Consider the following 12,324-nt stretch of genomic DNA (forward strand, 5'->3'; position numbering starts at 1 on the left):
ATTAATAGATTCTGTACAGTGGAATATTCTGCAGATGTTGACAAGATGGGGCATTGCCTTAGACTGGTTCCTGGGAAACGGAATCTGAGACGGAGGTTTGCAGGCTGGAGCTTTACTGGGAAAAGCCCTCAGGTACAACACCTGTGAGGAGCTGAGGGTGGCCGGAGGGAACAGAAGTTAAACTGAGATGCACTTGGAAGAGGGGTCTCAGCTGATTGCACAGGGCACTCTGGAGCTGGGGAAGCTTTTCCCAGGGAAGACTGAGCCTCTCTACTCTGCATTGATCAAGGGCTCTTGGTTGTGAGCTATCCCCTGGGAGAAGGTGTAACCTTGGCCAAGCACAGCTCCTGGGGAAGGGTTAAGCTGGGATCCGTCGACATCCTGACAGCTGGGGAAGGAGTACCCCAACTCTGAAGGAGGATAGGGTGCACACCACACCATCCACTACAGAAGTTGTCTGCTGTACATTGAGTGAAAAGAAGCAGATTAGAGACTCTATATATGTTAAGCATTAAAATACATGTTTATGTACAGGCATTAGAAAGGTTAGAAAAGGCACACATGCAATCATTAACAGAGGCTCCTCTGGGGAGGGTGAGGGGAAGGGTTGGCAGTGGCTGGGATGGGCGAAAAAATGTAGCATCAAGTATTCTAATTTTTTAATATTAATCATATATTATCAGAACTAAAAAAGTGCAGAAACTAATGAGAGATTTCTAGTACGGGCATGCCTTATGGTGATCAACTGCGGGTTCAGGGTTGAAAAACCCTAAGAATTAACATTGCTTTCTGAATTTTGTCTCCAATATATCCCTAGACTCTGCAAATAGACAACAACTCCAGGCAGTTCTGACATCAAAGAGAATGATGCCACCGTCATTGAATTCCTCCTGGGCCAGATGGCATCTGCTTCATTGTGCAAACTTCATCTTTTTAAACACACATAACTGCTTATTTTATTTGGCTGACTTGTTCCAGTGACTTTCTTGGTACCCAAAAAGATAGCAAATATGAATTCTGGTTTTTGTATCGTGTCAATGGAGTGTGTTCTCCAAACTTGGTTTTCTCAATCCCCTAAACAAAGACAGCAGTTAGTGGCCCCTTTCATCCTGAAAGAATCCTGGGAACTTCCTAGGCAAAGGAAAGCACGTCATTTTCCACCGCCTTGTTGGGTGTGGATTGTTAAACTATTTAACAATCGGTGTAATAACAGGCACCGACCAATTAGAATGGACACAGGCCCTTGGGGAGGTTGGAAGGTGTCCAGGCAGTGGTTATTTCACAAGCAGTGTGAAAGTACTTCAATATTTTAACAGATTGAGATGTACCTGCCAAACACTGGCCCCGACCATAAGTGCAAATGCAGGCACGTGGGGTGAGAGGTGGGCCGACGGCGCCTATCGGGTGAATGAGCGGCTCCAGATCCAAACTGGCCTAACATCCATCAAACTCAAGCTCCGGAACGTGTCCGCCGGGTGGGGAAGCACCCCACGAACTCACTGAGCTGTGACTCCCCCACTTCTCCCATGATCCCGCCTGAGTCACCAGCGCCCGTAGGTTTGTCACAACACTTCGCTTCAGAAAAGATGAAAGTGCACGACATAAAGGAAGAGCCATCCCCCACCTTGATCGAAAGCCCGTGTGGGTTCCGCAGTCTTCTCCGGAACACCAGGAGTGGGAGGCAGGAAAAAGCACGGTGGGTTTTTTATTACACTTTGAAATGCCACCAGACTTGTGGTAAATTGAAACATTGTTTTAAGGAATTATAGGTATTTCCAGGCAGGAGAAATATGAGATCACTTTGATCACAGTAATGTTGACTTTAATTTTAACTAGCGTTCCTTGGGCAGAAATCTGAAACCAATGTGGACAAGTGGATGCTCTCAGACACCGAACCGTGGGCAGGGTACTGAAGGTCTGGGACACGCTGCTGCTTTTTTATTTAAATGGGAAGAATTGCACAAGCCGTCTCTTTTCTATTTCATTCGACCTCTGCCATTCGGGCCTCTGCATAGCCCATATCAGGTGATGAGCCAAGGGCCAACCTCCCACTGGCTACAGTCTCCCACTGGGTACCATTTTCCTTCCTAACAACCTCCTCACTGGGCTCCTGACTGGGCACAGACTCCTCCCTGAGTACTAACCTCACTGGGTAACAATCTCCTCTTTGGGTACAACCTCCCGCTAGCCGAAAACCAACCTCCCCGGTACGTACGACCTCCTCTCAGTGTCCCACGCACCTTCCTGGGTGCTAATCTCACTGGGTGCCATGCTCTGCTAAAGACAAACCCTCTCTCCTGCCGCCTGAGTGCCACTCTCCCAACCAGGAGCAATAATCACCCGTGTCTATGTGGCCCTCAACAGTTGACAAAGCACCTTCATTCGTGAGGCCTCCTTTGCTCCTCACCAGCGCCCTGGGAGGAAGTGAGAGTGGCGTTCCCATTTCACAGATGAGAAACTGGGGCTGCAACCAGGGTAAATGACTCAGTTCACGCCCTCATCTTCTTCCCCAAGCGTGCTGTTCTCGCCGTGGTACTGCGCTGCACCATGGCTCCCACGGGGTGTCCACGTCTGTGCTCACGGCTCAGCCAGAAGAGGACAGGCACGTGCCCACACCCCAAGCTGCTCTCACGTTCCAGAGCCACAAGGCGCAGGTTCTCTGGGTGCCCGGCTTGGAAAGAGATGGGAAAATGTGGGCACCTGGAAGAAGCCTTCCTGCTGTTTCATTGCCCACCTACTAAGGACGGCGAGAAGACAAAGAGATGATGTAGGTCAAGCATGTGTCATCATGCCCGGCACAACAAGTGGCTGGTGCGGCAGGAGTCCAGAAGAGAAGGCTACTCTGGGAGCAAAGTCTCCTTCCTCTCTTCCCTGGGGCGGCACCTTCATGCCAAGGCGAGTTAACTGAGTGGTTCCACTCTCGCTTGCCATTGAGCCTGGGGACTTGTGCAGATAATTCCCTTTGCAAAGCACCATGCTGCACCTCCCATGAGGTCTCCACGTCTGTGCAAACTCGTCCTACACCTGTGGAGGACCAGGCATGTGCCCGTACCACACACTGCGCCCACATTCCAGGGCTCTTACGACTGCACGGGGCAGAGAGAGGACTTGCACCACCCCAGGCAAAGAGGGCTCCCAGGCCAACTCTGGCAGGCCCGGCATGGGAGTCCCTCTGGCCACTGCCAAAGAGACTATCACCGAGCTCCACTCCAAGACTGACAAACGGGAAGGGTGAGGGTGCAGCCCACGGATACTATCCAAGACAACTCTCCTTGGTCCCAGAGTGTCGCTGGGGTCTTGAGTTCCCAACGCTTCCACTGTGGCCAGCAGAGAGTAGGAGTACCTCAGGGTTTACGTGGATGTAAACTCAGCAGCTCCAAACCATGTGCCAGAACTTAGCACAGGCTCACAAGGAAGGAGGTGTGCGTGGTGTGCCCTGCAAGGTATTCCTACACAGGTATCATAGATGGAAGGAGCCGGGAGAAGCCGATGAACCGTTCTGTTTTCTAAAGATCCGCTGTCTGAACCAGTTTGAGAATCACGCAGGGAGTAAGCCAGCTAATCCCCAAATTCCAGATCCTCCTTCAGGAGTCAAAGCTTGGCTCACCAAGACTGCATCTGGAAAACAACCACCCCTTTGTTCTTGAGCGTCACCTCAGAACACTTCTGGAATCTAGTGTGATCAGAGTTGGAAGTGGCCCTGGCTAATTTTCTTTATGTGAAAAAAACAAAAGCAAAAATAACAAAACAGCTTCCACCACCCGTACCCCCACAGTCCCCCCCCAAACCAGATCTGGGGAGATTTTCCCCTCTTCCTCCCTATTCCCTTTCTTTGTGTGTTTTATCAGCTACTGCAGTGGGCGGCATCTGAGCTACCGGTGTTTTGCTACTTAAAGGAGCAAGAAAATTCCATTCGGTGAAGGATAACATGGTTGACCGCCCCACACGGGAAAGGCATTTAGCGTGCTGCAGCCTTGTCTTCCGTGTCGCTCCCGGGACTCTGAGGTCTAGACTCACTGGCTCCTGTTCCCTGGGTCGTCCAGGTCGTTGGGGTTGTGCCGCCCACCCGCAGAGGAAGTACCGTGCATGCTAATGTGGAGCACAGGGACAGGAAGAGGAGGAGGATGGAGCCATCTGTCAGGTGAACCATCCCTTTTTCAAGAAAAGAAAATAAAGGGAAAAAAATCCAGGCATAAATCTGCACTAGTGCTCATGCCAAGAACTCTGGAAGTCCAATCAGGGCCCGGAATCACCCAGAAAGGACCCTCAATTGACTCCCCCCACCAATCCGTTACCCTTTGGGATGAATGGCCCGAGCCTTCCTGTTATTTTGTTTAAAGAGGGTTGGGTCTCATACTGTAAGTGTAAAATGGTACAACCACTTGGGAAAACCGGAAGTTTCTTATGAAGTCAAACACACACCTGCCTCAGCGATTCCATTCCTGGGTATATTTACCCAAGAGAAATGAAAACATATGTCTACACAAGAACTTGTATAAGAACGCTCCTAGCAGCTTTATTCGTAAGAACCCCAAACAGCAAACAACCACATGCATTAAGAGGTGAAGGGATAAACAAATTACGGTAGAAGTTATATTAGTTTCCTATTGTCACTGTCACAGATTACCACCAGTTTAGTGGCTTACAACAGTACAAATGTATTGTCTTCCAGTTCCGGAGGTCAGAAGTCTGAATTCAGTTTCACTGGGCTAAAGTCAAGGTGTTGGCTGAGCAAGGTCCTTCCGAGGCCCTGGGGGAGAATCCATTCCCTGACCCTGGCAGCGCCTAGTGGCCTCAGTGCTCTGCGGCAGGTGCGCCAGTCCGATCTGTGCCTCTGTGGTCACATTTTCTTCTCTTTTTCTGTGGTCAGATCTCCTTCTGCCTCCCTGTTACTTGTGAATATAGTTAGGGCCCACCTGGGTAATCGGAGCTAATCTTCCCATCTCCAGATCTTTTCATCGTACCTTCAATGTCCCTTTGCAATGTATCATTCACAGGTTCCAGGGAGTAGGACCTGGATATCTCTGGAGTCATCATGCAGCCCACATGGGCATCTACGTCCTAGGAATAAAAAGGAAAGAGCTGCTGACATAGACAACAACACAAATGAATCTTAAAAACAATATCTATATATTGTTTTTAATTTTTTTTTTTGAGACAGAGTCTCACTCTGTTGCCCGGTCTAGAGTGCCATGGCGTCAGCCTAGCTCACAGCAACCATAAACTCCTGGGCTCAGGCAATCCTCCTGCCTCAGCCTCCCGGGTAGCTGGGACTACAGACATGCACCACTATGCCCAGCTAATTTTTTCTATTTTTAGTTGTTTGGCTAATTTCTTTCTGTTTATAGTAGAGACGGGGTCTCGCTCTTGCTCAGGCCGGTCTCGAACTCCTGAGCTCAAACGATCCACCTGCCTCGGCCTCCCAGAGTCCTAGGATTACAGACGTGAGCCACCGCCACAGCCTTAAAAACAATATTGAGCCAAAGAAGCCAGACCAAAAAAGAGGACATGTGTATGTTTCCATGGACAGGAAGTTCTAGAACAGCTAAAGCTAATTGGTGTTGATAGGAATCAGAACAGTAGTTGTCTGGGGGCAGGTGATTTACTGGAAAGGGACACAGAGAACTTTCTAGGGTGATGGAAATGTTCTCTGTCTTATCTTGATGGAAGGGCCGATCACACAGATGTGTACATTTATCAAAACTAAGGGAACTGTACATTCTAGAGCTGTGTGTTTCATTGTATGTATTGGGGGAAGTGAGCAACAACAGACAAAAAGAGAGAAAGGAGGAAAAGGAGAAAGAGGAGGAGGAGGAGGAAACAGGCAGGGAAAGAAAAGCAAAGCCCGATCTATTTGGGGAACACGTTTTCCCTCTCACCATGCAAGGAGCTCAGAGGCGGGGAGAGAGGGCCTGCAATCTCACCGGCTTGAGGTTGGCTACTCCCCAGCCCCTTCCAGCATTTAAGGCACACGTAAAGCCGTTGGCCTACCTTAGATAAATTTACAAAACAAGACACCCAGTGAGAAGCCAGAAATATATTGAATACTTCCCTCCTCCCGCTAAAAGTGAGAAAATAATCATATTTTTATATATCAACTGTTTCCACTTTTCCCACTCCCTTCTAGAATTCGCACATATTCCCGTATGTTTTTCCGATTGTTGTTATCATGGTAGAGGAATCATTTATCTTCTGTCTTTTTCGTTTAACGTCATATAGAAACATTTTCCCATTTTGCTAGAGAAGTTTCATAAACATCCCTTTTGATCACTGGGTAATATTTCACTGAGTTGATTGAATTACTATAATGTACTTAGCTTTTCCCCCTCTTATTGGACATTTAAACTATTTCTTTTTATTTCTCCCCCACAGAAAAATAATAGAGCACTGACTATCTTTATACACGTGCTTTGGTTCTTTTTTTTTTATCTCTGGATTATGGTATTTGATTAATGGTTATTTTCTTTTGTTTTTTTTTTTTTTTTTTTGAATTATTTAAGAAGTGAATATTGAAATAAGAAATCAAGAAGGGGAGAAAAAAGCAGCAAAGAAACTCCTACCATAGAATTTAGAGCCTGAGGAACCTCCAGAATCATCTCGTCTAAAGCCCTAATTTTACCAAAGAGGAAACTGAGGCCAGGACATGCTTGAAGGAACATGCCAAAGGCCACAGCGCCGCTAAGTTGCAGACCTGAAACTCAGACTCAGGACTTCTGACTGAGGTAGCATTCTTTAATTCAAACAAAATAACCACAAGCCGGCTCCCTGCCTCGCCTACACAGCAAGCACCAGCAGGAACAAATTTCTCCTGTCTAACCTCGTCATAAAATTGTGGCTTCCTGCTCAATTGTGAGAGAAATCACGTAAACTGAAAAGAACAGTTGGTCAGAGCCTATAGTGTGAGCATGAGATTAGAGTTTAAGCTACGCTTTAGCTCGGTTGAAAAGAGAAATACTTCACCTGAAAAACGGAGAGAAAATTCTTTTCTTTGCATTTGTGTGTTTGGGAGATGCTCTGAGCACTTGTGAGTTTAAAGGAAAGATGTTGGCTTTCAATGACATTCACTAATAGCAGGAAATGCTGTCACTGACCATCCAAGACAGAAATTAATCCAAACATAATTTGAAATGTGTTTTACGTAATTTTCTGGCAACAGATTGACATTCTTAATTATGCTTACCATAAAACTTGAGTTTTTCCGATATTCATCAATTGGAATGCAGGGAGTGGCTTGATCTATGAGATTCACTGGAAGGAGGAGGAGGACCATTATGTCCAACATGCCTGTGTCATGCCAGGTGACAAACCAGACATTTCACATGTACCCTCTCGTGGGTTGTCGGCCTCAATAAGTAGGAATCTGAGGCTCAGATAGGTTAAGTTACCTCCCCCGAGATCACCCAGTCCTCATATTAAAGTCAGAATTCCATCCCAACACCTTCTAAACTCCACTCATTTTCAATTCTACTGGGAAGATCACATCAAACTTTATTTAGCAAGTATTTATTTATTCCCATATATGTATCAAATCTTGTTTGTTAGGTAATAAGGGTATAAAGATAAATAAGAGAAACATCTCCCTTCAGTATTGCCCAACCCAAGCAGGTGACGATAGATGCTATCGCATATATTGGGTCCTACATAAACATTTCATAAATAAGGGAACGAAGCATTAGAGGGAGGTTTGTAAAGCAGGTCACATCTGTATGATCAGTCAGTGACAGACTGTTTAAGATGCCAATTGGCACAGTCATATTCCTGATTTTTTCTTACGTAATGTAAATTTCATACAAATATTCAATCTTACCCTAACTCTGAGACATAAGTATTTTGACTTCCATTTCCTAATGGGGTTTCAAAAAAGACCAAACAAGATGAGTCTACCGAAACCCAGACAATAAACTAGATCCTGTTCTGCCTATCTACCTAAAATGAAATATAATAATCTAAATGTGATAAGTTGTTTAAGTAACATAATTAAATTCATGGTTTCTGAATGAGGATATTTTTGGTTGGAAGTAATAAAAAAACAACAATTTGCCAATTCAAAAAAGTTTGGCAATAGAAAAAGCTTATCTCCCATTAAAAACTGTATCTAGAGAAAGAAAAACCCCAGGATGAACAAATTGGCAGCTTACTGATGTCATCAAAGATCCAGGTTCTTTGCATCTTCTCCCTCTTCTGCCCTTAGCTTGTCAGAGGAGTTGCCCTCATGGTTGCACTATGGCTGCCATAACTCCAGGCATCACGTGCTGGGGCAGAGATTTGCTATATGCTGACCACTTCCATTCTTCTCTCTAGGTAGAAGATTATATTTCCCAACTTCCCTTGCTGTAGGTTGAGGGCATATGACTGGGTCTGGCCAATGGGATATGAACCAAAGGGGTGAGTCTCACCCCATGTGCAATGGCTCATCCTCTCACGTTTCCTTCTGCAAGTAATTCATCTATCTGGCGGCATCACAAGGTGAAAGGAACCTGGATCCCTGAGTCTGCACTTTAGGTCACTGAAATCTTGGGGGTGTCTGTTACAGCACTTGGCATTAATTTCCTTAACCCACACACAGACTTGGCAAGAACTGGCAGAAGGAGACAGGAGCCAACGTCCCTAAGTGGTGGATTGCTGACGCTGAGGCTCAGTCAGCAAGGAGAAGGGGGTGAGTGGGAGAGGCGGTCGCTAAGTCTGCGGGCCCCCGCTGCCACCTGGGCTGTGTGTGGAAGCCTCAGACTCCTCCGTTTCCCTTGTCAGCCCTCCCGTTATGCCCAGTGGCTACTGTCACCTTGTTCCCGCTTCGCAAACCTCCAGCCCTACCTGTGTCACCTGTGTGTCCCAGCACTCTACTCTGTATCCCATACTTACACCTTTTAGCCACCTTGCTCACTCATAAATTCTTCCCTTTCTTGTACAGTCACGTGCTGCAAAACATCATCTTGGTCAACAACAGGCTGCATGTACAATGGTGGTCCCATAAGATTATGATGGAGCTGAGATGTTCCTTTCAGCCAGTGACACGGCAGCCATTGTAGCATCTTAGCACGATTGCTTTATATTTTTATAAATTTAGCGTAGCCTAAGCGTTCAGTGTTTACAAAGTCTACAGTGGTGTACAGTAATATCCCAGGCCTTCACACTCACTCACCACTCACTCACTGACCCACCCAGAGCAACTTCACGTCCCGCAAGCTCCATGCATGGTGAGTACCCTATAAGACGTACCATTTTTTCTTTTATATGGTATTTTTACTATATCTTTTCAATGTTTACACATGTCTGGATACACAAATACTTACCATTATATTATAATTGCCTACGGTATTTAGTTCAGTAGCGTGCTGTATGGGTTTGTAGCCCAGGAGCAATAGGCTACACTATATAGCTAGGTGTGTGGTGGGCTGTACCACCTAAGTTTGTGTAAGTACACTCTAGGATGCTCACACCACAACGAAATCACCTGGAAACTCATTTCTCAGAGTGTAACCCTATCGTTAAGTGACACATGACCGTATTTTCCGAAAATGTTTTCCTCTCCAATGGCACTTTCCCATCAGCGTTTAGATATGATAAAATCACATCCTTATGTGAAAAATAAAATTTCATCAGGTAAATGCAAATCAAAACCAAAAAGATATCACCTCACACTGTCAGGAAGGCTATTATCAAAAAGACAAAAGATACCAAGTGTTGTCGAGGACGTGGAGAAAAGGGAACCCTTGGCTGGGCACGGTGGCTCACGCCTGTAATCCTAGCTCTCTGGGAGGCCGAGGTGGGCGGATTGTTTGAGCTCAGGAGCTCGAGACCAGCCTGAGCAAGAGCGAGACCCCGTCTCTACTAAAAATAGAAAGAAATTAATCAGACAACTAAAAATATATAGAAAAAATTAGCCGGGCATGGTGGCGCATGCCTGTAGTCCCAGCTACTCGGGAGACTGAGGCAGGAGGATCGCTTGAACCCAGGAGTTTGAGGTTGCTGTGAGCTAGGATGACGCCACGGCACTCTAGCCCGGGCAACACAGTGAGACTCTGTCTCAAAAAAAAAAAAAAAAAAAAGAGAACCCTTGTACACTGTTGATGGGAATGGAAATTGGTACCGTCAATATAGAGAACAGTATGGTGGTTCCTCAAAAAATTAAAAATAGAGCTGCCATATGATCCAGCAACCCACTTCTAGGTTTACATCCAAAGGAAATGAAACCAGTACCTCAAAGACATAGCTGTACCCCATGTTCGTTGCAGCTCTCTTCACAATAGCCAAGACATGGAACCAACCTAAGTGTCCATCGACAGATGAATGGAGAAATAAAATGTGTGAGAGAGAGATAGATAGATAATATTATTCAGCCTCAAAAAAGAGAAGAAAATCCTGATATTTTGAACAACATGGATGAACCTGGAGGACATTATGCTAAATGAAACCAGCCAGGCACAGAAGGAAAATACTACATGATGTCACTTATATATCTAAAACAATTTGAACTCCTAAAAGCAGAGAATAGAATAGTGGTTGCCAGGGTTGAGGGGGGAGGGTGGTGAGAGAAATGGGGAAATATTGGTCAAAGGCACAAGGTTCTGGTTACACAGAATCAGTGAGTTCTGGGGTGCTACTGTGCTGTATGTATTAACTATAGTTAATAATACGGTATTGTATACTCTAAATTTGCTAAGAGAGTTGATCTCAAGTGTTCTCACCATACACACACACAAATTCAACTACGTAAGGTGATGGATATGTTAATTAGCTATTTGGACTAGATAGATATAAAAAATCTCATCGACACCTTCCAGCTTCGGCAGTCTCCTCTCTCTCCCGACATAGCCAGGTTTTTGGAAAGAGTTGCTTAGGCTGCGTCTCCGTGTCTCCAGCCGTCAGCCCCGCTGCCCTCTCCTGTCTGCGCCTCCTTCACTGGGAAACTGAAGCTGCTTTCACGGCAGTTTCTTGTGACTTCCTTGTTGCCACATCTGTGGACACTTTCCCTTTCTGTAGTAGTTTTCTAGGATTGCTATAATTAATTGCCACAGATCGGGTGGCTTAAAGCAATAGAATCTTATTGTCTCACAGTTCCGGAGGAAGGCCGGAAGTCTGAAACGAGGGTATTAGCAGGGCTGCCCTCCCTCCGAAGGCTCTAGGGAAGCAGTTGTCTTTGCCTCTTCCTGGTCCTGGGGACTGCCCCCATCCTTGGGCTGTAGCTGCACCGCTATGATCTCTGCTCTACCTGCACATGGCCTTCCCCATTGTGTCTCTGTGTCCAAATCTCCCTGTTCTTAAAAGGACACCTTATCTAGCATTACCTCATCTACTCTGATTACATCTGCGAAGACCCTATATCTGTATAAGGTCACACTCACAGGTGGCAGAGGTTAGAATTTCAGCATATCATTCAGGGGGGACACATTTCAAACCTATGACACTTTCATAGCTGACCTGCCCTAGCAAGCCCTTCTCTGCTTGAGACACCGTCTGTTCCTGGTCTTCCTCGGACCACTCTCAAATCTCTTTCCCACTCTCTTTCTTGGTCCTCTCTCCCTCCGCCCACCCTCTGTCATTAGTGTCTCCTGGGGCTTTTCCCAACCCCCTTCCTTTTCTCTCTTACCTGGAGAATCCCAACCGCCAATGGCTTCGGTTATCATTCTAGACTGACGCCCACACAAATGCTCATAGAATGTGTTCAGTTAGAAGGTCCATGCTGGAAACGCATCATCTTCATCCCAAACCTGCTTCTGCTGTCTCCTCCGTCTCCGTGAATGGCACCACACCCATGAAGACTCTCGAATCCGCCTCCACCCTGTCCCCGAGCCTTCCCTCCTCTCCATCCCTCACTGCCAAGCAGCCATCAAAGCCTGTCATTCCAATACCTCTCCCCATGGCCATCGTCCTAGCGCAGGCCATCGTCAGCTTGCTCCCAGACCACGGCAAAATGGCCTCCCTGTCCCCAGCTGTGCGGAAACTCAGATGTCGTCATCACTTCCACACTCAGTATTTCGGTTCTCCTCGTAACCCTCAGAATAAAGTCCAAACTCTTGAACCTGCTGGCCCTGCCTTTCTCCCCACCTCCTCTCCGCCCTCGCAGGTTAAAGCTCCAGGCAAACCAGACCACCTGGCTTTGCCTCCTGGTCTCCACTAAGGGTTTTCCTCTCCTGGAATTTTCCTTCCTGCCCTCTGGGCTGCCCAAATCACATTTACATTTTATGTTTGTTTATACAATAAATATATATTGAGTGTCTGCTATGTGTCACAGACTATTTTAGGTGCTGAGGATACAGTAGGAGGCAAAGCAGAGAAAAACTACTGGAGTAGCTGAGGCGGGAGGCTCCCTGGAGCCCAGAGCTC

General features: G+C 46.5%; 1 protein-coding gene across 1 annotated transcript in view; it reads right to left on the reverse strand.

Annotated features, from left to right (window-relative positions):
• The window catches only part of MRPS6 (mitochondrial ribosomal protein S6), a 125,605-nt gene extending 113,740 nt beyond the window's left edge, over positions 1–11,865 (reverse strand). Inside the window, 2 exon segments of the mRNA XM_012657330.1 lie at positions 7,181–7,248; positions 11,709–11,865. Of these exon segments, the coding sequence (XP_012512784.1) occupies positions 7,181–7,248; positions 11,709–11,865 (225 nt within the window).
• Between the last annotated feature and the right edge of the window lie 459 nt (positions 11,866–12,324).

Source organism: Propithecus coquereli, unplaced genomic scaffold (assembly GCF_000956105.1).
Source record: "Propithecus coquereli isolate 6110/MARCELLA unplaced genomic scaffold, Pcoq_1.0 Scaffold54, whole genome shotgun sequence".
Lineage (NCBI taxonomy): Eukaryota > Metazoa > Chordata > Mammalia > Primates > Indriidae > Propithecus > Propithecus coquereli.